We start from the raw sequence: 22295 nt of genomic DNA, 5'->3' as shown, positions 1-22295 counted from the left end.
TCCGTCAGATTCTACCAGATTTCTCATCGCCCAGGTCCCTGTTGAATGCAACGAACAATCCACAAAGCCAACAGTCTATCAGGCCAGCCATGTACTTCCCCCGCTTACTCTTCAAACAAGTGATGGTCAAGTCTTCTTTAAACCCGAGCACGCAGCAAGAGCACATGTCTCTACCACGCCGACCGCAAAACAAAAGCAAATTGGGCTGTCGAGAATGCAAGGCAAAACGGGTCAAATGTGACGAGGCCTATCCGATGTGCAAGCGGTGTCAGCGTCAAGGCCTTGTCTGTTCGTCAGCTCCACGGCTAACACGGTGGCAAGTCGAAACACCGTGGCTGTCACTGCAGCCTAAAACGCATGTCCATCCAAGACTACTACAGTATTGGCTGGAGAAAGTCAGTCAAGCGTCCGTTATAGATCCCGAAGATAATCCGTTCTCTTTCCCTATACTGGAACACGTTGCCCAATCGCCCGCACTTCTCCATGCTATCCAGTCAGTCAGTGCCAGCCATGAGCAGTTCTTCCCGGCCAAGAGTCCCATTCTGGCCCTTGAGGAACGTGGCAAAGCCATAGCTTGCCTTCGAAGAGAGATAAATCAGGTCCAGCGCGCTCCTTACACACACTTCCTGACCATTATACTGCTGGCGCTGACGCATGTTGCTGATTCCGACCCGAAGGAGTATGGAAAGCAACATTTATTTGGTGCCCGCGCCTTGATCAACAGTATGCTCCGAGATATATCTATGTCGACAAGTAACGACCCTGTGGTTCGACTCTGTCTGGGAATATATCTTTACTGGGACATGTGCAGTTCATTCTTAGTAGATCCATGTGAACCACAGTGTCTAAACTTATTGAACATGTCCCTCGCGGTGCACAGGATGGGAGACTGGCACCATCCAATGTACGGAACATGTAGCCGACTACTCCTTATCATAGCGAATGTCGGACGATATTGCCGACAGATACATGATATGCCACAGAACCGCAACCCGACGCAAGAAGCCATGTTGGAGGCTCAGCTTCGTGCCTGGATGACGAGTCCCCCAAATCCCGACCTGGGTCACTTGTATGAAGCATTCCGCAACCACGGGCTCGTTTTCCTCTATCGATCTCGTGCACATGCACAGAGAGGTTGTCCTACGGATCCGGATGTGACTGAAGCACAAGAGACTTTGATCCTACAGTACGCCGAAGAGACAGTCCACCATCTGCTACTAATTCCTGCATCCTCGTACTCCCTTAATTTTCAATCTCTCCCTCTTCTCGCAGCCGGGTCCGAATTGACCGAGTCGAATCACTTCCTGCGCGATGAAGTGCGTGACCGACTGCGAGCCATCTATTCTTTGAATCGCCTTCCCGCAAATTTAATGGCCCTTCAACTCCTTGAAGAACTCTGGGATGCCCGAGACAGTGGTAACCCCTCCTTCTGGCTATCACACACGCTGCAGAAGGATTGGCGATTGCTCCTAACATGAGGCTTTACTTTGTCCAAACTATGCTACAAGTCCTTTGGATATACGCCCCACGTTCTTCGCGGGCCCACGAAATACTCCCCCAAGCAAGGCGCAGAGCACTACTCCCTGATAGTTTCTTCTTTGCACCACCTTAGAAGACAGGTCGGTCTGCTGTTGAGAATGTGCCTCGCTGCCTGTTACTTGTGCATAACAGAATTGCTGGACTTTTCTTGGGCTTATGTAGGCCTTTTGCGAGACTGATATAGCTTTCCGCTCACGCATCCCCTACCGTTCCGAGGGGAAATACTCTTAAGGTTAATTCGGAGAAAAGAGTCCATTGCTATCCGGATTCCACTCAGTTTGGAGCATGGAAGGTAGTTAGAACTAAACCATTGTAAAGAGACTATGTCGTTTGTAAGAATAGCAATATTATGGAGATTAATTTTTGGAGACCGACAACGTGATGCTTGATATAGCGTAGGCATTCAAGCCACGCCGGCCTTGGCGGTTACGGATAACTTGGATCGGGATCTCGTTTGAACAGAAAATTGGTATCTTCCAAGAATTTTCGTCTCTTAAGAGGATCTGGAAGAAAGCCCTGAGTGGATGGAAGGCTCTCTTGGAAATTTCTGCAGTCCGTGGTGATGACCTGGGCAGCCTCTCTGAGAAGCTCAGGCCTACGATCCAGGAGAGGCAAGGGAACTGGTACGTCGCTCATCCCAGACTCATTCAATGCAGCAAGAGCATTATTCAGGCCACGATGGGATCGAGTGGGAGACCTTCCAGGGGTTGGAGTCTCTACATTCTTCACTACGAGAAGTCGACAACGCATAGAGGGCTTCCCTCCACGGAATTTTCCGTCAGATCTCTCTTGTAATTACCCATGGGTACTCGTCCGGGCCCACAGGTATGTTCCTATTTTTTTCTTTTCTTTTCTTTTCTTTTTTTTGTTCGTCCTCTCTCCAAATGTTAAAAAGGCCGGGTTTGACCATAAAGATTGAACGGATATTGTCTTCATCCTCTTATTATAGATAAAGTAGGGATAGGAAACTTTTCCCTCGATCACCTTGTATGTCAAGGTGTCAAAATAGTATAAAAGGGCTTACAAGGCCGTGTGAGTGTGGCTGTATTGCTTATTCTGAATACCCTGTATATTGCGTTATCCACTTGGGGCTCCCACATAAAACTGGTACTATCAACCCACTGCTCTTTCTGTATCAAAGAATCGGCCAATCATAGCCCTCACCTAAGGCGGAGGGAAGTGAAGATACTATTCTTCCAAGGTCCTGTAGGAGCGCTAAGTGGGTAACGTAACCTGCAGTCCAGGGAGTGTATATAATTCTAACTTTGAGAGCTGTTTTCGCCCCGGTCCCCACCTGGGCACCTCAACATCAACCTAGCCTGTTTAGGAGTCGAACAATAATCCTAAATATATACTGCCCATGCTACAGAGTACTCGAAAGGGTTGTCCATTCAAATTTTCTTTCCTCACCGAGAGTACTGCATATATATAAGGATACGCCTTACCTAGATACGCAGCTGAACTGACCACTTTTCTCATCATATCCGACCTCACCATACTGTATGTTTCCTGTCTAAATTGATGTCTGTCAGAGCAACAGCTTACCATTTCTAATAGTTTCCCCAAGAGGGCCGTGTACCTAGGCATCTCTGGGCGAATAGAGACATCATCACAATGATCTCTTTGATGGCAATACTTTTACTACTCTGGCCAGTATATGCCGTGCCCCCCTGGGACCCCGACAATGCAACCGGGGGATTGGTCTCTGTCTCCGCCCCCGGAAGTGAAGAACTCTACCTGATGATTGCGATTCAGCGCTCGGGCTCAAGTGGTTCCTGGCGGCTTATCCAGGAGACCAGTTACGATAATCCCCCGTTCTTGACAGAACTCATCCCTTCTAGGGATAAAAGGGCATCGGCAGAAGGGTGTTTTGCGGCGATCAGCCTATTAGGGCTTAAGGGCGTCACATTTTGCCATGTGGCCACGAGCGGAAGTGCACGCACTCTAGTCGCATGCCAGGAGAGAGTCCCAGGCTGGGGTAGACCGTGTACAGATGCTCAAGTACAAAGTTGGCTTGTCCATATCCGTGGCAGGCCACAAACACTCTTTCCTGCGACCTTCTTCCTTGATGACAGCTGCGATAAGCCAGAGTATTATATGTCGCGGTTACGGCAGCAGCAGGGAACAAAGGGGTTTTTGGCGGGTCAGTTCAGAAGGATGTATGGAATTGATGGTCCTTTAAGTCACTGTGCGGACTTAAAGGCAGACAGATTTATACATAGTAGGAGCGGTCTTTGCACGTTGTTGACACACTGCTGGGACGAAAACGCTGGTTCGGGGGGTGCTGTGAAGACCCTGATGTGCATTTATGTCAAGAATGACTCCGGAAACCGCATCACTCAATGCGGCGCAAAGAGAGACATATCTGGGCTACGTCCTTGTACCGAACAGACCCTTATACCGAACAGACATTAAATTGACCATCTGTTTCTGCCTGGTCCATGTGATTACCTACCTGGGGAATCAAGGCCCTGCGAACCGCGACAGACCCTACCTCTCGAACCGGCATAGATCCCTCGAACTGGCACAGATCTATCGAACCAAATCTCTCGAACCGAGCCCTTCAATGCTAAGCTCATGATGAGTATGCGACTCTTGAAGCGACCCTTATACCGACAAACGGCAAACCCGACAGATAGCAAAACAGGGACTCGGAGCGCACGGCTATAATACCGCTGACAAATCTGATTGGGGGCCTACGATTGGCCAGTTATTGGGGGTTACGGAAGGCTGGATTCTGGGGGGCGGGCGCAGTGCTGGGGTGTGTCAACTCCCTGGGCGGTAAGCGCGGTGTGTTTCTGCCTGCAGCACGTGCCCCATATTAGTTTTGGTATTTGTTCCTAGTTCTTCGATCCTCTCTCGCGCGCACCATCTTCGCGAACCCAATTTAGCGCGTTTTCTCCACACTCCTAAGCACCCCACCAGCACTGCGCCAGTCCCCCAGGATCCAGCCAACGCGAGGCACTGGTGGCAGTAAACCAGATCGGCCGGCCAAAAACGGCGCCAAAAGCAGCCATTTCTGGCCTCCCGTTCACCGTCTCTCCTTATGTGTAGTTGTTTATTTGTTTATTTTGGACTATAGAAGACAATAAAAACCTTGTCTCTAATGATAATCTAATAATTAGTTCTATAGAAAGATTATAGATATATTATAGATATAGAGATCTAGGGGGGTTTTATAGCTATAAAATAGTAAATAAACTAAGATTCCTATCATAATGTTAGATTAGTTACTTTTTTAGGGTGTCGATTTCTTCATTAATATCTACCACTAAAAGTATGTAAGTCCCTAGCCTTATCTAGCGATGGATCTTTGGTTCTTATATCGCGAATATTTGATATTTCTATATTTTAGTCTAGGACTGGGTGTGAAATCAGGGCGCCACTACTCGCCACTAACCACATAGACAAAAGGCCCAACAACTCCACTGATCAATCAGTGGAGTGTTGTACCCAATCCTCCTCAGTCAACGAATGGCCCGAAATTTTCGTCCTCATCCAGTGACATACTAGTGATTTGTTGCCGGATTTTGAGCTTTTGGTGTCCGCATGACCTCATCAATACATCTACATTCAGGAACAAGCCAGACAAATATCTCCCTGCTCTATCCGATCTCGACCCAACAATCCTCCTAGTTAACTCATATCAAGCTAAAACGAGATCCCGCCTCTCTCTGACAATGCCATATGACTACCAAAGCGAGGGCGTTGTGTCGGAGGAAGGTGCAAATCCATTTCTCGAGCACCTTCCCCCTGATACGCCCGTCTATCGTTACGACCGGCAGTGCGTTATTGAGAGCCTCCTTCCTCCGTATTCCGTCAAGGATCGCTTCGTTGTCATCAAAGACTTCCCGCCAAAGAAAATTGACAAAGACGAGGACTTACCAAGATACTGTGATTACTCGCGACCACATCAAATACTTATCATCAAGATGCCCGGTCAGCCGCACGAGGAGGCAGCTGCCAGTTTCGAAAAGATGATCACAATAATTGCCAATGACATGCAAGTCATTCGACGAATTGCGTTCTGCGGAGCCACTCGAGTCAGTACCCCGGACCGAGACAAGCAGGCCGACCGGTCATGGAAGCCAAGGCGCCAAGCGAGAAAATTCCCTACGGTAGCCTTGGAAGTTGGCTTTGCAGAAACAACTGCGAAGCTAGAACAGGATATCGCTTGGTGGATCAATGAATCGAGAGGCGAAGTGGGAATGGGGATCACGGTCGACATCAAACGATCTGGCTGCATCGACATCAAATCCTGGATCCCGGCATTCGATCCATCCCTCCGTGACCATGTCACAGCAAGCGGCCGCCACGTCAACAATACCAATAACCTTCCACCACCTCAGGTTGCCCAGAGAGTTCTCTTCAAGAGAGGAAGAGATGAGTCCGGTTCTGCAATTGAAGGGGGTGGCCTAACCATACCATTCCACACTCTCTTTTTGGATGAACCTGGCGAAGGCGAAAGGGATTTTGTGTTGACAGTAGATATGTTATTACTTCATTTGGCGGGATGTGTCTGGGATGCTATCGACGATGAAGAGATCAAGGCCAGAGAGAGAGTCTACTGTTAGTTCCTGTTCCGGAATATTCCAAAAAGAGCCTAATGGTCTTATTGAAGGGATTAATTTAACCTTATTTAATATGGTTAGGGTATTATTAGCACAATCTAATAGTCCCAATTATTTAGTGAGAAATCGCAGCTGCCGTACCCAAAAGCTGCCAGTAAGTAAAGAAACCGCATCTTCCATACGCAATCCCCCCCCCCCCCGTGTTTTAAGAGGACTGATGCATATGTATACCCAGAGCCTTGTGTATAATTCTTTTCCTATATAAAATGTTAATTACCTTAATGATTGGTGGCCTTATATTTCAATGCCCATTACAATAGCTTGAACCAAAGAATTTCTTGGGGCTTTCTCCCCCCCTCCTTAAGATTTATTTCACAGCCGTGGGACTACAAAGCAGAAGCAGTCCTAATATCAAGTGACAGGTATGTTTCATCCCCAACGAAATCTAAGTGAAAGATATGTGTATATGGCTGGGAATTCAATGCATACAGGCGCAGGTGTATATTGTACAAAAATAAACATGCAAAGAAGGGCCCAACTCCCATCCTCAATCGAGAGTAACCTCCTCTAAGCTCTCGAACAAGATCCAATACAAAATTCCAAGTTCAAATCCAGCAACCCAAATCAATCCTTCTTCTTTTTCCCCGAACTAGCCTCCTCCTGCCCAAACGAGCTAATCAAATCCAACAAATTATCCTCTTCCTCCTGCGCCGCCTGCTCCTGAGCCTTGGCCGCCTCCTCCGCAGCCTTCTGGGCCACCGGATCCTTAGGGTCAGCAGCAATAGCAGAAGGAGGAGCGGCAGCAGCATCCCAGCTGCGGCCGAAACGCGCACGGAACGCCGCCAGGCGCCCGGCCTCGTCGTCCTCGAGGCCGCGCAGCTTGTTGCTGGACGGGTTCCACTGCAGCGAGTTGCGCGTGTCGCGCGTGGTGCGGTACACGGGGGCCGGCGAGGTCGTGCGGTGCGTGAAGGTGCTACCGTCCGAGAGCGTGATCAGCTGCGTGAAGGTGTAGGGCCGCTTCGGGCGCCGCAGGAGCGTGGCGTGGCGGCATTGCGAGCAGATGAATGTTGCTGCTGCTGTGGAGGGGCCCGTCGTCTGCGGGGTTGAGGAGAGGAGCATGCTCGTCGTCGTCGAATTGGTTATTGTGGCCGCTGTGCGACGGAGGGGGTTGTGCAGGGCCATGGTTGGTTCCAAGGTTAGATGGGAGAGAGGGGGGGTGTTTTGTTGATCCGCGCTGAGGAGATTTGTCTGGATAGATGAGACCACCAGATTGGGAGTGAGGAATACAAAACAATGTCCCCGGCAAGTAGGTTGGCGCGCAATGCGGTCGGAGTGGTTGCGGAGAGCAGAAGGCGCCGCTATACAAATCGGCCAGAATTTCTCGCGTTTACGTAAGCAGAATATTTTCGGAAGCTTCATATGTCCTCCGTTTCGTCTGAACTACTGTTTCCTCAACCATTGGTGCTCTCTGTATGAATAAGCAGGAATTGGTTGCCTACGATATTGCTGTGCTCACTTGAATGATTCTCTGAGCGTCTTGTCGAGCCAAAGGCTCCGTCTGGTCCCGCCCGGCGGAATGCAGCTTGCACTTTCACGAGTCGCGCAGGCCCGAAGAGGACTCGGAGGTGAGTGTGGCAGGTTACTTGATGATTGGCACATTGAAACAGTGCAAACTGACAATGTTTTCCAGTGCCATTGTGCCTGGATACAGCCGTATCTAGCTCTATACGATCTCTCTGTCCTCTCCGATCCGGTTCACCTGCGCGATACTATCAACACCAATTACTATACTCCCGACGCCACAACAGCAATGCTACAGCCCCTCCAAAAGCAAGACAACAGACCCCAAGCCCTCAAACGACAGCCGGAGACCCCAATCCGCAGCACACCACAACAACCCGCCCACAGCCCACTGGCCCATTATCTCCCACGATCTCTGACCACGTCCGCCTGCTCATGCGCCGAGTCCCCTACCCAGTAGCCATCATAACCGCCACCGACCCAGCAGGCCCCCCAGACACAACCGCCTTCCGGGGCATGACTGTCTCCTCCTTCAACACCGTCACGCTGACCCCACACCCGGTGATCTCATTCAACGTTCGTCGGCCCTCGGAGACCCTGAACGCGCTGCTCGCCTCGGGCCGATTCCTCGTGCACTTACTCGCGCCGGGGCCCGCGACCGCCACGCTAGCCCGCGACTTCTCCAAGGGCAACACGGCGCTAGCGGCGATGCTGAGCGGGCACGGCGAGTTCGAGTTTGCGGCTTTGGCTGCGGAGGCGGGTGCAGAGTCTCAGGCCGGGGAGTCTCAAAGACCGCTTCCTATTCTTCAACGACGCAATCAATCCCTTGATTCGTCTGCGTCGGCTCGCGATCAACCGGGTTTTATCGATGGAGCAGACTTTCCCTTCGTTCTGGAGTGTACCCTCCACCCGCAGAAGATCGATGTGCACGATCACTCGATTGTGCTGGGGACGGTCATCCGCGCGGTCCAGGACTCGGATGTGACGCTCTCAAACCATACCTCTGAGTGTGTTGACTCGAGTGAGAATTCGCCTGATCGGATGTGTTTGACCTACGCGAATACCCGGTTCTGGAAGATGGGGAGCACGATATAATTGATTGCCGGTGACTTGAATAGTGTTGGCTGTGAAATGAAGCGTTTTGTACATAGATTCCGGACCGGGCTCGATTGGCGTTGGCTTTTCTTTGCTGTATATATATATATATACTCCTTTGGGTAGACAAAAATACATGACAAAACACCCCATTGACTAGTTTCTGAGGGTGGAAGACGGTTTGTATCTACCATCTACGAGTAACCAACGAACAACTACAAAAACCAGGGACTATGGAACATTTTTCATTTTTTAAGAATAGTTCTGCCATTCAACTCACTTCAGACCGAGCTATCCAATTTGCAATGTCTCATCGCGAGATACATGTCCTCTGCGGTCTCCAGAATCCTAGAAGCACAGGGCCAGACCGGAAACTAGATGACTGCAGCAAAGACCGACGAGAAAGAAACCATTGACCGGAGATAAGAAACACAAGGCGGACATCTATCCACATAGACGGTACGAAAAGCACGAACACATACATTTCATGCCACTTCTTGGAAGAACTCAGGACAAATCGAGAGCCGAGAGCCAAGTATCCTCTCTGGATGAAGAAGATCGGCGGGCAAGAAGAAACAAAGCATCACCTCCCCTTTATTCACGAGTCGACTTGGGACTACCGCTTCCACTCCTGGTGCCACCACTGCCACTGCCAGCCCCACTGCCTCGGCTTGCTGCTCGCTGGAACGGGCTCAGAACCGGACGGCCACCCTGGTTCAGAGAACCATTCGCGTCTGACCCGGAGCGGTGTTTGTGATCAGTGAGCAGTTCGGACAGATCAAGCTGAAGAGGAGGCAGGCGGTTTGTCTCCAGGAGCTCGGATCCATATTGGCTGCTGCGGGTCGAACGGTTGGAAAACGAACGGTCCCGGTTGTTGTCAGCCCCGAAGTACGAGCCCGTGTTGGCGGGCGGAGAGGTCGGATACAGGGGCAAGAAAGTGTCCTGGATCGGGCTGGTTGGATGCGACGAGGTGTGGACAGCAGAGCTGGTATTCTGGAGAGGACTGGATCGCACCGGAGGAAAGGCGAGCCCCAAGAGGGACCGACCACTGGGAGCAGTCGTCATCGGTGGGTTCAGAGACGATCCACTGGTTTCTGCAAGAGGATTGGTGCCGGGCAAGTTGCCCTCGGGGGTGAGGGGCCCAGAATCCAGAAGCATCTGTTGCTGTTGTTGCTGGATAGATTGTTCAATCGCCGAAGCCTGCTGCCAGAGCTGACTGGTGCGCAATTGGAAATCCTGCACAGATTGGCTGATGCTTGCGAACTGCTCGTGGAAGTTGGCCTCCATCTTGGCATGATCCTGCTCCCTGGCAAACTGCTCAGCGGCGCGGCGCTCCCGTTCATTCAAGCCCTGGGCGTTGGCCGAGATGATGCGCTCGTACTGCTCATTCACTCGGGTGCGGCGACTTTGGAGGCGCTCCCGCTTCTGAACCACCAGATTAAGGTCTGACTCGAGCGATTGCACTTGCTGAGCCGCAGCGGACCGGGCGGCTGCAACCTCCTCTTTGGCCGAGTTGAAGATCTCCAACTCGCGCTCGAAGTCGGCCTTGTGAGCCGACCACTGTTCGACCTCCTCCTCCGGAACATTTTCCATATTGTCCAGCTGACCTTCCAGCGCCGCGGTGGCTTCCTCCGTCTGTCGAATATTGCGCTCCAGCTGGAGCGAACGCTGCTTCTGCCGATTCTCGTCTGTTCCACTGTGGAGGCGATTATTGTAATTGTCCAACTCCCTCTTAATCTTCGAGATGACGAGTTTGTGGTCGTTCTTTGTCTTTTTTAATCGAGAGCGTTTTTCGTTTAACTTGGCCTCTGCATTGACAATAGAGTTCTTGAGCGTCGTCCCGGGAGAAGAGGGTCGATAAAAAGGCTGCGGAGGAGCCGATACCGCGGAAATGACTACTCAATTGGTGAGATCGACGAGCAAGAATCACAATAACAAGGCTAAACAAAGACTTACCTTGTTCTGTGTCAGCCGTTGCAGGCGTCTTGATACTCATGACACAGATTTCCTCGTCGGTATCGCTGCGTACAAACGAGCAGGTGTAAGCACAATTGGGGGCAAGCCCGGAGATCTCACCCCGCCACTGGACGACCCCAGAGTCCTTCGGAGTATCCGAGACTCTGCCAATCGTAGCAGTAGCCCACAGAGCCCCATTGACACAAACATAGAACGGTTCCACATCTCCTAAACGACTGGTTTCACAAGAGCCCGACACAGCAGGATCATCCGAGAAATCACCCGCGGCAAACTTGATCGAAGAGCTATCCACTTCCGTAATCCATACCAGTCCGTCCTCAAGAGCAACGCCTTGAAGGTCCTCCTCTGTCATCGTAGGACCGCGTGTTGTCTTGGATATTGCCCGTGAATGTTCGTATTCGCGCATGACCGTTACTTTTGTGCTGGCGAGGGCGGCCCAAAATGGCTGACGACTTCGAACTTGGTTGGCTTGTCTTCTGCGTTTCTTGGCGGACGTAAATCGATCCTTGCCCTCCTTGCTTGCAATCAATTGACCATCCGGCCCCACGAGAGATGACGAAACACTGGCAGCGGATTCAAGAGCTGAATCGGCTTGGGCCTGCGAACCCGCAGACGCCTCCGTGTCTCCACGTTTGCCGGGCCGCGGGGGCGCAGGTAACCGATTCTTAGCCATCGACCGCCTTGCCATCGCAGTTCCCGCCTGTGCCAGAATATGAACAGCGAGAAGACTCCGGAGCCAGCTTGGCGACGTTTGCGCATCGCCGCGGCGGAACTCGACGGGGAGGAGATACGAGTATTGAGAGAGGATATCCGGACTGATGAGTTTGGCGGAAACGAGATGACCCATCACAAAATCCTGGATGCCTTTGCTGCGAACGAGATGAAGAAGCAGAACAATTCCGACACAGAGAGTGTTGACCCCGCCGTTCTTCCCGGAACCTCCACCGCCCAGTGTAATGGCGACTTGAACGTGTGCCAGGTCGATCGCAAAGTTTTGTGCCCAGGTCCACATTAAGAGACCCCAGAAAAGCAGACAAAACGCATCCATCGCGATCATCGTCCCCAGTGATGGCGTCCCGGCCGGACCTTGAAAAATATCAAAATTTGACGAAAGAGAGCCGGCCGCGGCGCCACTGGGGGGCATGAAGGTCAAGGAGGCAAACAAGAACTGGACAAGGGTAAGGACCATTGGCGGAAGCTGTAGCAGAAAAATCAAGATGGCGATCGTGTCGTACATGGGGCACGACTTGAGGATCGTGGAGGCGAGCTGGAGCGGATTGATTGAAGCGTTGGAGCCAGAGCGTTTCGAGGATCCATTGTGTGAGGATTGGCCGGCGATGCCGCCATTTTGCGGCAGAGCACCGTTGGCCTGTTCACACGCCATGTCCGCACCTTTGCCGTGTCCATTCACCACGCCATGCACATTGTCATCGGCCTTCGATCCAGCCCCTGTCTTGCTCGGGACAACCGGAGAAGTGACGGCGGTGTCGCTGGTCGAACGTACAGAGGACAAGTCGAAGTGAGCGGACGCGCCCGAACCGGGAGCAGAGCCGTTGCTGGGGGTGCCGTTCAGATGACCACTGGACTTCTGCTTGGTCACTTTCTTGCCGGGACCGACGAGGCCATTGTCGTTTCGATTGCTCTGATTCTTCCTAGCCGCAGCGGATGAGCGTGGCATGGACGAGTCCCGAACCCCAAGTCCAAGTCAGCTTGGCGGGACGAAGCCAAGGACTGGGACCAGGCTGGAGAGAGCGAAAACGGGCGAAATAGGAGAGGGGAGGGGAGTCACAAGGAGTAGACACAGACAAATCCTGGATAAATCAACGATGATGAGAGGGGGAGGGGGGAGAAAAAAAGAGGCAGGAATGCCGTAGTGCGTGAAGGAGAGAGAGAAGAGGAAAAGTGAACGGTGAAACCAGAAAGAAACCACCGGGCCGTATTGGTATGGTAACCCAGTGAAGATCATCGGGACTGGTGCCGTAGCCAGTACCTGGCTGCAATACGGCCTGCCCGCGTATGGGCTGGTACTGAGTACTTGGGTTGCTCGGTCTAGTTACATGAGCCTCTCTTTCTTCTCTCAGCTACTTCTTTTCTTCATCTTCCTTCGATTGACTTGAACTGCCTTGGATCTTTTCGAGTCAATCCAGGAATACTCCAAGCAAAATGCTGATTACCGTCATGACCACCTCGCCATGTCAGCCCGTTTGCCTCAGGCACAAAACAGTGTTAACAAGTAATCGATAGTTACGACCTTACGAAGTAGCCAGCGCATGTAATGCGGATAGCTACACATCGTCTTATCCCCAAACAGCAACCCCCAAGCATCACTCGCATCCAACATTCCTCCCCGGGACACCGTTTGGGTTCCCGCTGATCCTTCCACTTGGCCTAAATGGGGAGAAAACAGGGCTGATGATAAGCTCGAAGTGGGATATGGAGCAGAGCTTGAACCCTATTCCCCAAGTCTCTCCATCCTGTTATGCGTGCAGACCGACTCGCTGGATTTTCTGACGATCGACCGTTCCCTGAGCCGTCTGCTGCGGGGTCATTCCTTGCGGCCTGGTGGGTGCATAGCGACACGAGTAAACTTCCAGATCTCAACGTTATTGGAAGAATTCTGCCTTGATCTGATGCAGCCGAGACGAACACGCAATCTCCAGAAAGTTGTGGTGAGAGACGATGGCTGCTACTTATGCTAATGGTTGTTATTTTCGCCCAGGGCTTCACATGCTCGGCTGTCGTGTGGTCTGATGGACTCCAAATTTGGCCGTGTGTGTGATCCACTACGAGTCGATGTGGATCAAGCGAGCGTGGTCCAAGCAATTCGTCTCAAGTTCCTGGGGACTGGGATATGCCAAATGCCCGTTATCCATGGATGTCACCCTACAACTATGATTATCATCAACCTCTCTTGTTCGATCACCTTGTCAACCCCTCCTGTACAATTGGTACCAGGCGACCACCCTGGCTTGGCACTTTCAGGGTTTCGTTCGCAGATCAGCCCCATTCCACGTAATGATCGGCGTGGCGGCTGGTCTTGGCCATGGCTTAACCTTTTTTTGCCCACCTTTTTTTTGTATGCATGCGGTGAATGTACTCCAGGTCGATCTTGCTCCAGAGACTTGATAAGATTTCCCGGGGTTTATATATAATTGGTACAGCGCACCGATTTTCTCCTTGCTGTTCCTTTGCGCACCCCCTCTGTGCCTTTCCGGGATCTTAGCGCGAATGAGACCGGTCGATCTCTTCGCTATTCCTACTTGTTCTGGATATTGGTTGACCGGGTCGGCATGATCTCCGAAGGTGTGTTTTGCAGCCATATTTGTCACACGATAGTAAAATAATGTTCAGTATATATGTAGGTTTTATTCGTCTAAAGTTAAGGTTAAATACAAAATTTAGCTGTACTCTCGGGGCTGTTTATGGACACGGGATTCGACTACTTTGAGCTCGGAGTATATATAGATGAGACGATAGAAAGACCCGACGACATCACTACCAGCTTTTTGCAACTTAATATGTGGGTACCAAGCATCAATATTTGACAGAAAACAGAATTATGTACTCATTGTGCCCTAGAGAATAGGCTTGAGCATGTTTCAAGAGGTATTGTCATCGCCATTTAGAAATTGGAAAACATACTTAGATCAAGCAGAGAGTTAAGTTGAATTCATGAACCATGATAGAAATAAGAATATCCTTCGAAAGGAACAGGGTTCGATTCATTGAAACATTAAGCCATTGAGTCGGATTCATTATCACTTTTTTTTTCTCGTTCTTCGTTTCGATGCTCATAAGTCGGTAGAGGCCTTCACCCGAAAATCAAACAACTTTTATATACATATCATACATCACACCATCACTTGTCCGCCTCTTCTAACCGTATAGCTTTTTGTAAATGGCATCCGCCCAAGGCTGATGCAGGAAAACAAATTGCTTCGAGCTGTCAATCATATCATCTCGTATCTGGCGCAGGCGATTCGTGTAATCGACGATAGGATCGGTCCTGCCAGAAGCGTATTTGCTAAACCAATTTTTGCCGTTGTCTTTCGCCTCTTGGGCACCATTGGAGATCTCGCGAGCCTCGATGAACGTCCCCGTCCGGCCCAGCCCATAGAGACAGTTCACGACTATGGGGGTGTCTGGGACACTCTTGCTCCTTTCGTTGACAATATCGATCAGTTGCTGGAGCTCCTCAGTTGAGATACTCGTTGAGAAGATCCATTCGGTGTAGTGGTAGAAATGGATTATTCGGGACTGGTCGCCACGCCGGAGACGGACTCGGCGGTACTGGAGATCGCCGTTGATGTAGTCTCTTCCATCTTCATAGTCGACAGTGTATTTGACGTTGCAGGTCTCATATCCCTTGTCATTATCAATTGCATAGAAGGAGATAGGGTTGCCCTTTCTGCTCGGAATCAGCGAGTCGACTTGTTCTTGGGTATAGTCCGAATCGGACTCCAGCAAGCTAACGGCGACGATTTCTTCCTTGCTGTTCGCCCAAATCATGTCCCAGTATAGCGTTTTCTGGCCTTTTCCTCCTTTGATGGGCGACTGTTTCTGTGTTAAATTTGAAATCGAAGGTTGTGGAAGGGCCTCGGGGGTCCTGTACATACCTCAGAGGCAATATAGGAGAAGGGATTTGTCTTCGCATCGAATCCTGGCAATGGAGCAGCCTTGAGCCTTGGATGAATACCCCCAAATGGATTCTCCTCGGGGGGAAGGTAATCCCTATCATCGTCGTACGGATAATGCTTGAACAACTGGTCCCATCTAGCAAAATGGTTGTCGAACCAAAGAATATCGTTGGTTTTCACAAAAGAGGGGCCGTTTTTCAGCTTAGGTCCATGTTTCAGGTCTTTATATTTTTTTTCTAGGTCTATAGAGAGAGAGAGAAACAGAGAAATGATTAGCGGGCCAGATGATGCGACAACAACAGCAGAGGAACAAACTCACCTGCCGTAGACTTGGTCAAGAATTTTGGCTCTTTAGCTCTGGCTTGTATGGCCGCAGCCTGGGCTTGACAAGAGAGAAGAAAGATAGAAACCAGAAGGGGTCCAAGGACGAGGAAAAGATTGCTGTATGGAGCCATTTGGTTCTTCAAAGCCCGTCAGGGCTAGGTGTAGCACTACCGAATTTGAATCTAGTACAAAAGAATGGCAGAACAAGGCTGGAGCTTCAGTACTTATAAAAAGCTTTGCACATAAAGCACTAAAGAGAGAGAGAGTCTTGTCAATTCAACTGCTATGTGATGACGGGGCGCGTGCAGGATTTTCTCCTTCGCGGGAAAAAAAACCTACGATACGATCGATGACACGAAGGATCGGGGGTTCCGACCTTGGAGTCAAAATACCGCATATACAGATTAGCCGCTCAAACCTGGTCTTGCAGGATTCAAAAGGGAATATAAACTAAAGCCCATTAACGATGGCTTCTAGAAGCATCAATAGAATAAATGGATCTTCCACTTTGTGAAGCGACCACATTCTATAGGAACATGGCAGAGTGCAAGATCAATCCACCCTGCGAAGATGCTAAGATGCTAAGATGACGCCCCGATAAGCCTGAGCAGAAAGAAAGGCAAACGAGAAGGAAGGAATCCAATTGAGAACTTATTCTTGGCGAGATAAGGCAATCCTTGGGCAATGATAGTATCTGTGCGGCGTATGGTCTACTCTGTAAGATCCAGACCATCTCAAACCACACTAAACTCGACTCTGCATCTAAGACGAAGCGAAGAATCCAATAATTCCAAGCGGATAGATAGGAAGGACCCCTCCCCTGTTTAAGGATATTCCGAGGGGACGAAGACTGGGATCAAAATGTGCAGATTCAGCTTACGGCTTATGCTCTAATCGAATTGGGAACTTTGTATGTAGACTAGTGAAAAGGGACCAGTGAAGTGACACTTTGCCCACTCATGATCAACGTTCAAGAACTCCCGCGGGCGCAGAGCCAAGAGTAATAATGGCCCCGGGGGCGGGGAAAATGATAGCATCCATGTTTCGTGATTGCCCGGGACTATTGGCGAACCAAATTTAAATTGTCAGAAACGTTGTCACGGCCGGAGAATAAATGGATTAACGAGCAAAAAATAATACGAGACTGGGATGTAAGGCCCGTGTTGATTTCCAAACCTCCTAATAATATACATGTATACCCTCAGATCAAACCCTCGCGCCATTCGCCGTCCCAACAATGAGGGATACAGGCAAATTTGCAATGCAAAACCTCAACTTTTCCTCGGGGAGATTCTCCTGGCAAAATCGACATCGTCGATCCGTGTCATATCGTTTGCACCAGGGACATGGAAGATTCCATACCATGCACACCCCACATGAGTAATCTTCAGTCCTGCTCTGATCAAGGACCTTAGGTGCCTCATGAATCCACCAGGTTAAAGTATCCCGGAATGGGGTGCGTCTCGCATACGCCGAGTAAATCGACTGCTGACGATTCCAATCCAACGTGGAGTGAATAGCCTCGAGGTTATGGAGTCCATGTGGCCACGCTTGAGGCCAGATTTGGGAATTCCACGTTGCATAGAGTCGGATAAACCTGTTCTCCAGCGCAGCCTGCACTGCCCATGGGTCATCAAACTATTGATACAGCTGATGATGGAAGAGCAGTAACAAATTATATCTGTAAAAAGTTGCACGAAGGCCAGGGTCATGCTTCAGAACCAGCTGGTAATTGGTGCGAAGATCCGTGATCAGTTGTTTCTCTCTCATATGCTGATGTCCAGCTGTTGCCATCCACATACCAGTGCTGGAATCGCTCCAAGCGAAGAAACGGAGCCGAGGGGCCGGGGATCACGTCCAGCTTTCGGTCAAGGAAAAGCCGGGTGTCGGCCAGCCATTCGTCACCGTGGAAGTTCCCGGACTTGGATTTGATGCGATAGCATTTGTTCGAGTCGACTTGCTTTATGGTCTTGTGGAGGAGGGAAGCGTCTGACAAGTCCGGTTCGTTGGTGATCATAGTACCATATTGAGGCGACACAGAAAAGCACCAATCCGAGAGGCGCAAAAAAGACATGACCACGATGTCTTGGTCGGGACGACAACCGGTAGGGTACTTGATGCTCTCGATCGGCTTTCCTTCGCGGTACCATGATTTCTCTAACATCACTCTTAAGTGTGGCACAAAGGGCAACTTTTTGATGATGTCGATGAATTGGTTAATCCTCTGCCACAACTGCACAATCTGACCAGGGTCGTCTTGCGATGGAAAATTGTTGACCACAATTTGTTTGCGGGGGGTTCTCGCGTGAGGGAAGTTGTGAAGGTGTCTTCGGGCAGTTTCGACGTCCTTCAGATCCCACACGAGGGCCAGCCTTCGTGACATCAAGTGGACCGTCAGCCATCTTCGGCTGTTGTAAACACCGTATATTTTGATGATGTGCGTGATCCCATGGTAAAGGAGACTTGAAACCTCTTTGTAGAGATGGCGACTGCAGTAAAGAATGGATAAGGCACCGGGAATTTTGTGGATTTCGCTGAAAAGATACTCCCATATGAGAAAGCGAAGTTCTGTTGGCAGCTTTGCGAATGTGCCTAGTTGGAGGCACGGAGCCATAGGCTCAGGTCGGTCATCACCATCCATGGCGTTTGTTTGAGGGGGGGTTGAAGAGAAAGGATCTCTCCATTGATGAGTATTTGGATGGTGTAATGCAAGACTTCAAGTCCTTCAATCTGGAAGTTGCTGAGCGGCTCCTACCTTGACCCAGTACTAAGCTATAGAGATGAGGTCATTCCAAGATTCTACTTCCAAGGTTATCTTCCAAGGTTGTATATTGAATCTCAGTAAATTGGGCATAAATCATCAGTAATTCTAGCTCTTTCCTTTCTTCTTCCAACCCCTCCACCCGAACCAGAGCCCATAAAGACCATATTCTAAAAAATAGGCATGCCAACCGGATTGTCATAATCGACATTGGCATCCGCGCTCTCAATCCGGTCGCTGCATGTACCGAATACACGATCCCACACGCGAGTTTGTTTCCCATAGTTATGGCTCTTCCGCCACCCCTTGCGATGATGAAGATCATGGTCTTCAATCACCAACTCCGCATCAAACATCCTCATCAGCCAGGTCAAAGGATTCGGAGGTGACGCATGAAGCCGGAGCCCACTGTGCCCGGCCAGCTCAGCGAACAGCACATACATCTGGCAGATATGCCACTCGTAGAACCCCATGGGCAGACCCATGAATTTCATCGCAAAGTAGGTCATCAGCGGAATGCCCGCGATATCAAAGAACTCCTGCTCCGAGTCGGCGTAGATCGTGAGCAGCGGGTTCGGGTGTTTCGTCAGGTGGTGGGTGCGGTGGTATTTCCAGAGCCCGTTGACATCGTGCATGATCCGGTGGTACCAATAGAACCAGAAATCGAGGATGATTCCGTACAGACTGACTTCCAGCGGAAGCCATCGCCAGTCTAAGGATGCGGGGGCTTCTTTTGCGTTGTAGGTCAGATAGACCGTCATCAGTGGTCGCAGCAGTCCTGCCAGCATCACCGAAGTTAGGGCTTTTGACACGCCGACATCGGGCACACCATCTCGCTCGTGTTTATCGCCGTCCAGAAATCCATATTTGTGGCCGAGTTCACGGAGATTTCGTAGCTCGCGACTTGTGAAGACTCGTGAGACATAGTAATAATAAAAGAAAGCGATTATAGGGCCGAAGTTGTGTCCGGTGACGTATGTATAGAGCTGGTGGAGCAGAAGCGGGATGGCGGCATGGATGATGATCCAGCGATGGAGTGACCAGTCGGAGACGTATGGTACCTTGTCTTGTTTAGAGTGGACTGGCACTTCCCTGTCCAAGTCGACATGGTAGACGTTGGCATGTTCAAGGATTTTGTGCGAGATGGTCCATTGGCTGCGGTCCCAGCGGCGCCAAGTGGATTTCATCGAGTCCTTGGAATTCGGTTGAGTGCTCATGGTGGCGTGTTTTGTATAGTTGCCCCAATGAATGGTATCATAGTTTAAGACAAGGTCAACTACAACATATAAGACTACAGAACCCATTTTGTCATGTCGATCTTCATGAGATAACCTACCGAGGTCCATGCTTCTCTCGGAGGTTTCCTTATACTTCTTCCCCCCACACGAGAATAGCGCATCAATGCCAGTGTGGGCTCTGATTGGTGACTCGCAGTGATTGCCTGTGAAGGAATAAACCGGGTGGGTCAATCAAGTAGATCACTGCCTGTCCCGGAAACGGTTTTGGCAGAGATGGCAGATTATGTTCTGGCAAGAATAGTCCAAACTACATAGTCCAAGGAGAATAGAGTAGAATCATTTTAGACCGAATATTGTCAGCAGCTAAGTATTTCAAGGCCAATAGTTGGACGCGAAGTTTGGTTATTAGTCGAGTTTGATCGTGCCTCGGATCAGGCCCAAAAGCCGAGCGGAGGCATGTCCAAATATTAGGCCCAATATTAGGGCTGGATACCTTATTGTGGGTATTTGATGAAATGTTTATAACTTACACATCTCAATATAAGGCATAGTTGGTTGTCTAGTGACCCTGTTGATTTCACGCGCTCGACAGACACCCGGAGAAATGATTGATATTCACATGTAGATCGACAGAATTCGGTTGAACCAAGAAACCTACTTTACTTCCCTATCGGAGGAAGTTCTGTCCGTCGGGATGATCAGATATGCCGATTAGTCTCACGGAGAACCGCTTAAAAACTGATTACAATAACTATACAAAGTGAATTAGAAAGAAGAAGTCCCCCGGATAGTTTGCAATCATTGATTCAAATTAGAATCCCAATCTCATGAACACGAATATGAACTGGTCTTACTGGGCGCCTCTGGCTATACGGGAAAGCTCACCGCGCAGTATATCTCCAAATCGCTGCCACTCGACCTGAAATGGGCGGTTGCTGGAAGAAACAGCAAGAAACTCACGCAGCTTGTTCAGCAGCTCGCATTGGAGAATCCATCCAGAAAAGTACCTGGTTTGTCACAGACCTCTTCAATACATTTACTTTTTCCTTTGCAATACACTAACACCATGGGCTTTCTAGATGTGCTCACTGTGAACTTGAATGACGATGAGCTGGACCGCCTGGCTAAGAAAACGTGGCTTGTCATTTCAACTGTAGGCCCATTCTTGGTCTATGGCTCTGCTACCTGTCGTGCTTGTGCTCTCAATGGCACTCATTACCTGGATTGGTAGAGTATATCCAGCAGCAATTCCAGAGGAAAATGTCAACTAATCTATAAAACACAGCACGGGAGAAACCCCATGGGTGGCAGACATGATCCGCCAGTACGATGAAATCGCAAAGAAAATCGGCAGTATTGTGCGTGTGCAAACCTCACTATTCCCTTCTGTTCATTTTCAAACAAGAACCTCCATGACTGACTGACAAATTCCTAGATGATCCCCTGCTGCGGCTTTGACTGTGTGCCTTCCGACCATTCGACCTGGGATGCCGCCAACCACCTCCGTCAACAACACCATTCACCCATCAGGCGCGTAGACATCTGCATCCACAGTCTCCAAGGCGGGGATCAGTGGCGGAACCCTCGCCTCACTCCTCCAAACACTCAACCTGTACAGTCTGCGAAAGCTATACCACATTCACGCGCCCTTCGAACTCTCACCCAAACAACCCATGCCCTCAGTCCCACCGCAACAGAGCAGAATCTGGACCAAGACACTGGGCCTCCTGCGAATCAAAGAGCTAGGCTGGATGGGATACCAACCACAAGGCCCAGTTGACCGAGCAATTTTGCACCGGAGCTGGGGGCTGCTAGGACCCACTGCCGCATCCTACGGCCACAACTTCGATTTCCATGCGTGGCTGCGGATATGGGGCCCCGTACCTGCTGTCCTGTGGCATCTGGGACTCGCCATGCTGGTGCCACTGCTTCTGCTGCGTCCTGTTCGCTGGCTTCTTTCGAAGCTGTGGTACCAGCCGGGCGAGGGAGCGGGTCTGAATAAGATCCATGGCAATTAGTTCGAGTATCATGCTGTCGCTGAAGCTGATACCGCTGCGAGGCCGAAGGCGTTGGTACGCTTGCGCTATGATGGGGATCGGTATGTTTTTGCTGCTGTTGTGCTTGGGGAGGCGGCGAGAGTGGCTCTTCGTCGGCAGGATACTTGGGCTCATCGGGTTGGGGGTGGTGTTTTGACGCCCGCTACGCTGGGAGCTCCCTATGTGTCTCAGTTGCAGGGTACCGGGGTGGCTATTGAAGTTCACACCAAGGGGCCAGAGGAGCAGAACAAGAATTCGATTTGTGGAAGGGTCATGGAATGTTATTGGGGAACGGGACTGTATGGACGAGGGTTTCCTGAGGGACTAGGTAGGATTTAGAAGATCAGAATATTTAGCTGTCGTAGTATATAGTAACCTGAGATCTTAAATAGATAATAAAGCCTCTTAAACAGAGGAAAAGTTGGGCAATAAAGGTATCAAATGATGTTCAGTTGTTTATGATGTATAAGAACTATCGAGAGCAGCATCTCCAACAATAGACAACCATGGACGTATACTTGTGCATCTTACCGGGGTCCAGGATCTTCTACCTATTATGTATGTAGGCCCGCTGGGTTGCGATGCTGGACTGGAGC

At 50.2% G+C, this 22295-nt stretch overlaps 9 protein-coding genes across 9 annotated transcripts; 4 read left to right on the top strand and 5 right to left on the bottom strand.

Moving 5' to 3' along the window:
- Positions 1 to 89: 89 nt before the first annotated feature.
- On the top strand, positions 90 to 1478 carry NUU61_008053 (uncharacterized protein; the record flags this gene model as incomplete). Its single annotated transcript, XM_056658578.1, has 1 exon — positions 90 to 1478. The coding sequence occupies one exon, from the start codon at positions 90 to 92 to the stop codon at positions 1476 to 1478; it is 1389 nt and encodes a 462-aa protein (XP_056508871.1).
- A 3741-nt stretch (positions 1479 to 5219) lies between these two features.
- On the top strand, positions 5220 to 6113 carry NUU61_008052 (uncharacterized protein; the record flags this gene model as incomplete). The annotated part of the gene is made up of 1 exon (XM_056658577.1): positions 5220 to 6113. One exon carries the CDS (start codon positions 5220 to 5222, stop codon positions 6111 to 6113), a length of 894 nt encoding a protein of 297 aa, XP_056508870.1.
- Positions 6114 to 6734: 621 nt separating this feature from the next.
- NUU61_008051 (mitochondrial 54S ribosomal protein bL31m) lies at positions 6735 to 7292 on the bottom strand (the record flags this gene model as incomplete). Its single annotated transcript, XM_056658576.1, has 1 exon — positions 6735 to 7292. One exon carries the CDS (start codon positions 7290 to 7292, stop codon positions 6735 to 6737), a length of 558 nt encoding a protein of 185 aa, XP_056508869.1.
- Positions 7293 to 7686: 394 nt separating this feature from the next.
- On the top strand, positions 7687 to 8726 carry NUU61_008050 (flavin reductase family protein; the record flags this gene model as incomplete). The annotated part of the gene is made up of 2 exons (XM_056658575.1): positions 7687 to 7735; positions 7801 to 8726. 2 exons carry the CDS (start codon positions 7687 to 7689, stop codon positions 8724 to 8726), a joined length of 975 nt encoding a protein of 324 aa, XP_056508868.1.
- Positions 8727 to 9320: 594 nt separating this feature from the next.
- On the bottom strand, positions 9321 to 12381 carry NUU61_008049 (uncharacterized protein; the record flags this gene model as incomplete). The annotated part of the gene is made up of 2 exons (XM_056658574.1): positions 9321 to 10621; positions 10683 to 12381. The coding sequence occupies 2 exons, from the start codon at positions 12379 to 12381 to the stop codon at positions 9321 to 9323; spliced, it is 3000 nt and encodes a 999-aa protein (XP_056508867.1).
- Positions 12382 to 14579: 2198 nt separating this feature from the next.
- NUU61_008048 (uncharacterized protein) lies at positions 14580 to 15795 on the bottom strand (the record flags this gene model as incomplete). Its single annotated transcript, XM_056658573.1, has 3 exons — positions 14580 to 15257; positions 15320 to 15582; positions 15660 to 15795. The coding sequence occupies 3 exons, from the start codon at positions 15793 to 15795 to the stop codon at positions 14580 to 14582; spliced, it is 1077 nt and encodes a 358-aa protein (XP_056508866.1).
- A 1577-nt stretch (positions 15796 to 17372) lies between these two features.
- NUU61_008047 (uncharacterized protein) lies at positions 17373 to 18305 on the bottom strand (the record flags this gene model as incomplete). The annotated part of the gene is made up of 1 exon (XM_056658572.1): positions 17373 to 18305. The coding sequence occupies one exon, from the start codon at positions 18303 to 18305 to the stop codon at positions 17373 to 17375; it is 933 nt and encodes a 310-aa protein (XP_056508865.1).
- A 290-nt stretch (positions 18306 to 18595) lies between these two features.
- On the bottom strand, positions 18596 to 19642 carry NUU61_008046 (sterol desaturase family protein; the record flags this gene model as incomplete). The annotated part of the gene is made up of 1 exon (XM_056658571.1): positions 18596 to 19642. The coding sequence occupies one exon, from the start codon at positions 19640 to 19642 to the stop codon at positions 18596 to 18598; it is 1047 nt and encodes a 348-aa protein (XP_056508864.1).
- A 1087-nt stretch (positions 19643 to 20729) lies between these two features.
- On the top strand, positions 20730 to 21681 carry NUU61_008045 (Saccharopine dehydrogenase-domain-containing protein; the record flags this gene model as incomplete). Its single annotated transcript, XM_056658570.1, has 4 exons — positions 20730 to 20890; positions 20949 to 21021; positions 21099 to 21168; positions 21218 to 21681. 4 exons carry the CDS (start codon positions 20730 to 20732, stop codon positions 21679 to 21681), a joined length of 768 nt encoding a protein of 255 aa, XP_056508863.1.
- Positions 21682 to 22295: the final 614 nt, after the last annotated feature.

This window comes from Penicillium alfredii (genome assembly GCF_028826965.1).
Source record: "Penicillium alfredii strain IBT 34128 chromosome Unknown utg000010l_segment0_segment0, whole genome shotgun sequence".
NCBI classification, from domain to species: domain Eukaryota; kingdom Fungi; phylum Ascomycota; class Eurotiomycetes; order Eurotiales; family Aspergillaceae; genus Penicillium; species Penicillium alfredii.
The sequence above is the reverse complement of the archived record's forward strand: the minus strand, read 5'-3'. Positions and strand labels throughout refer to the sequence as shown.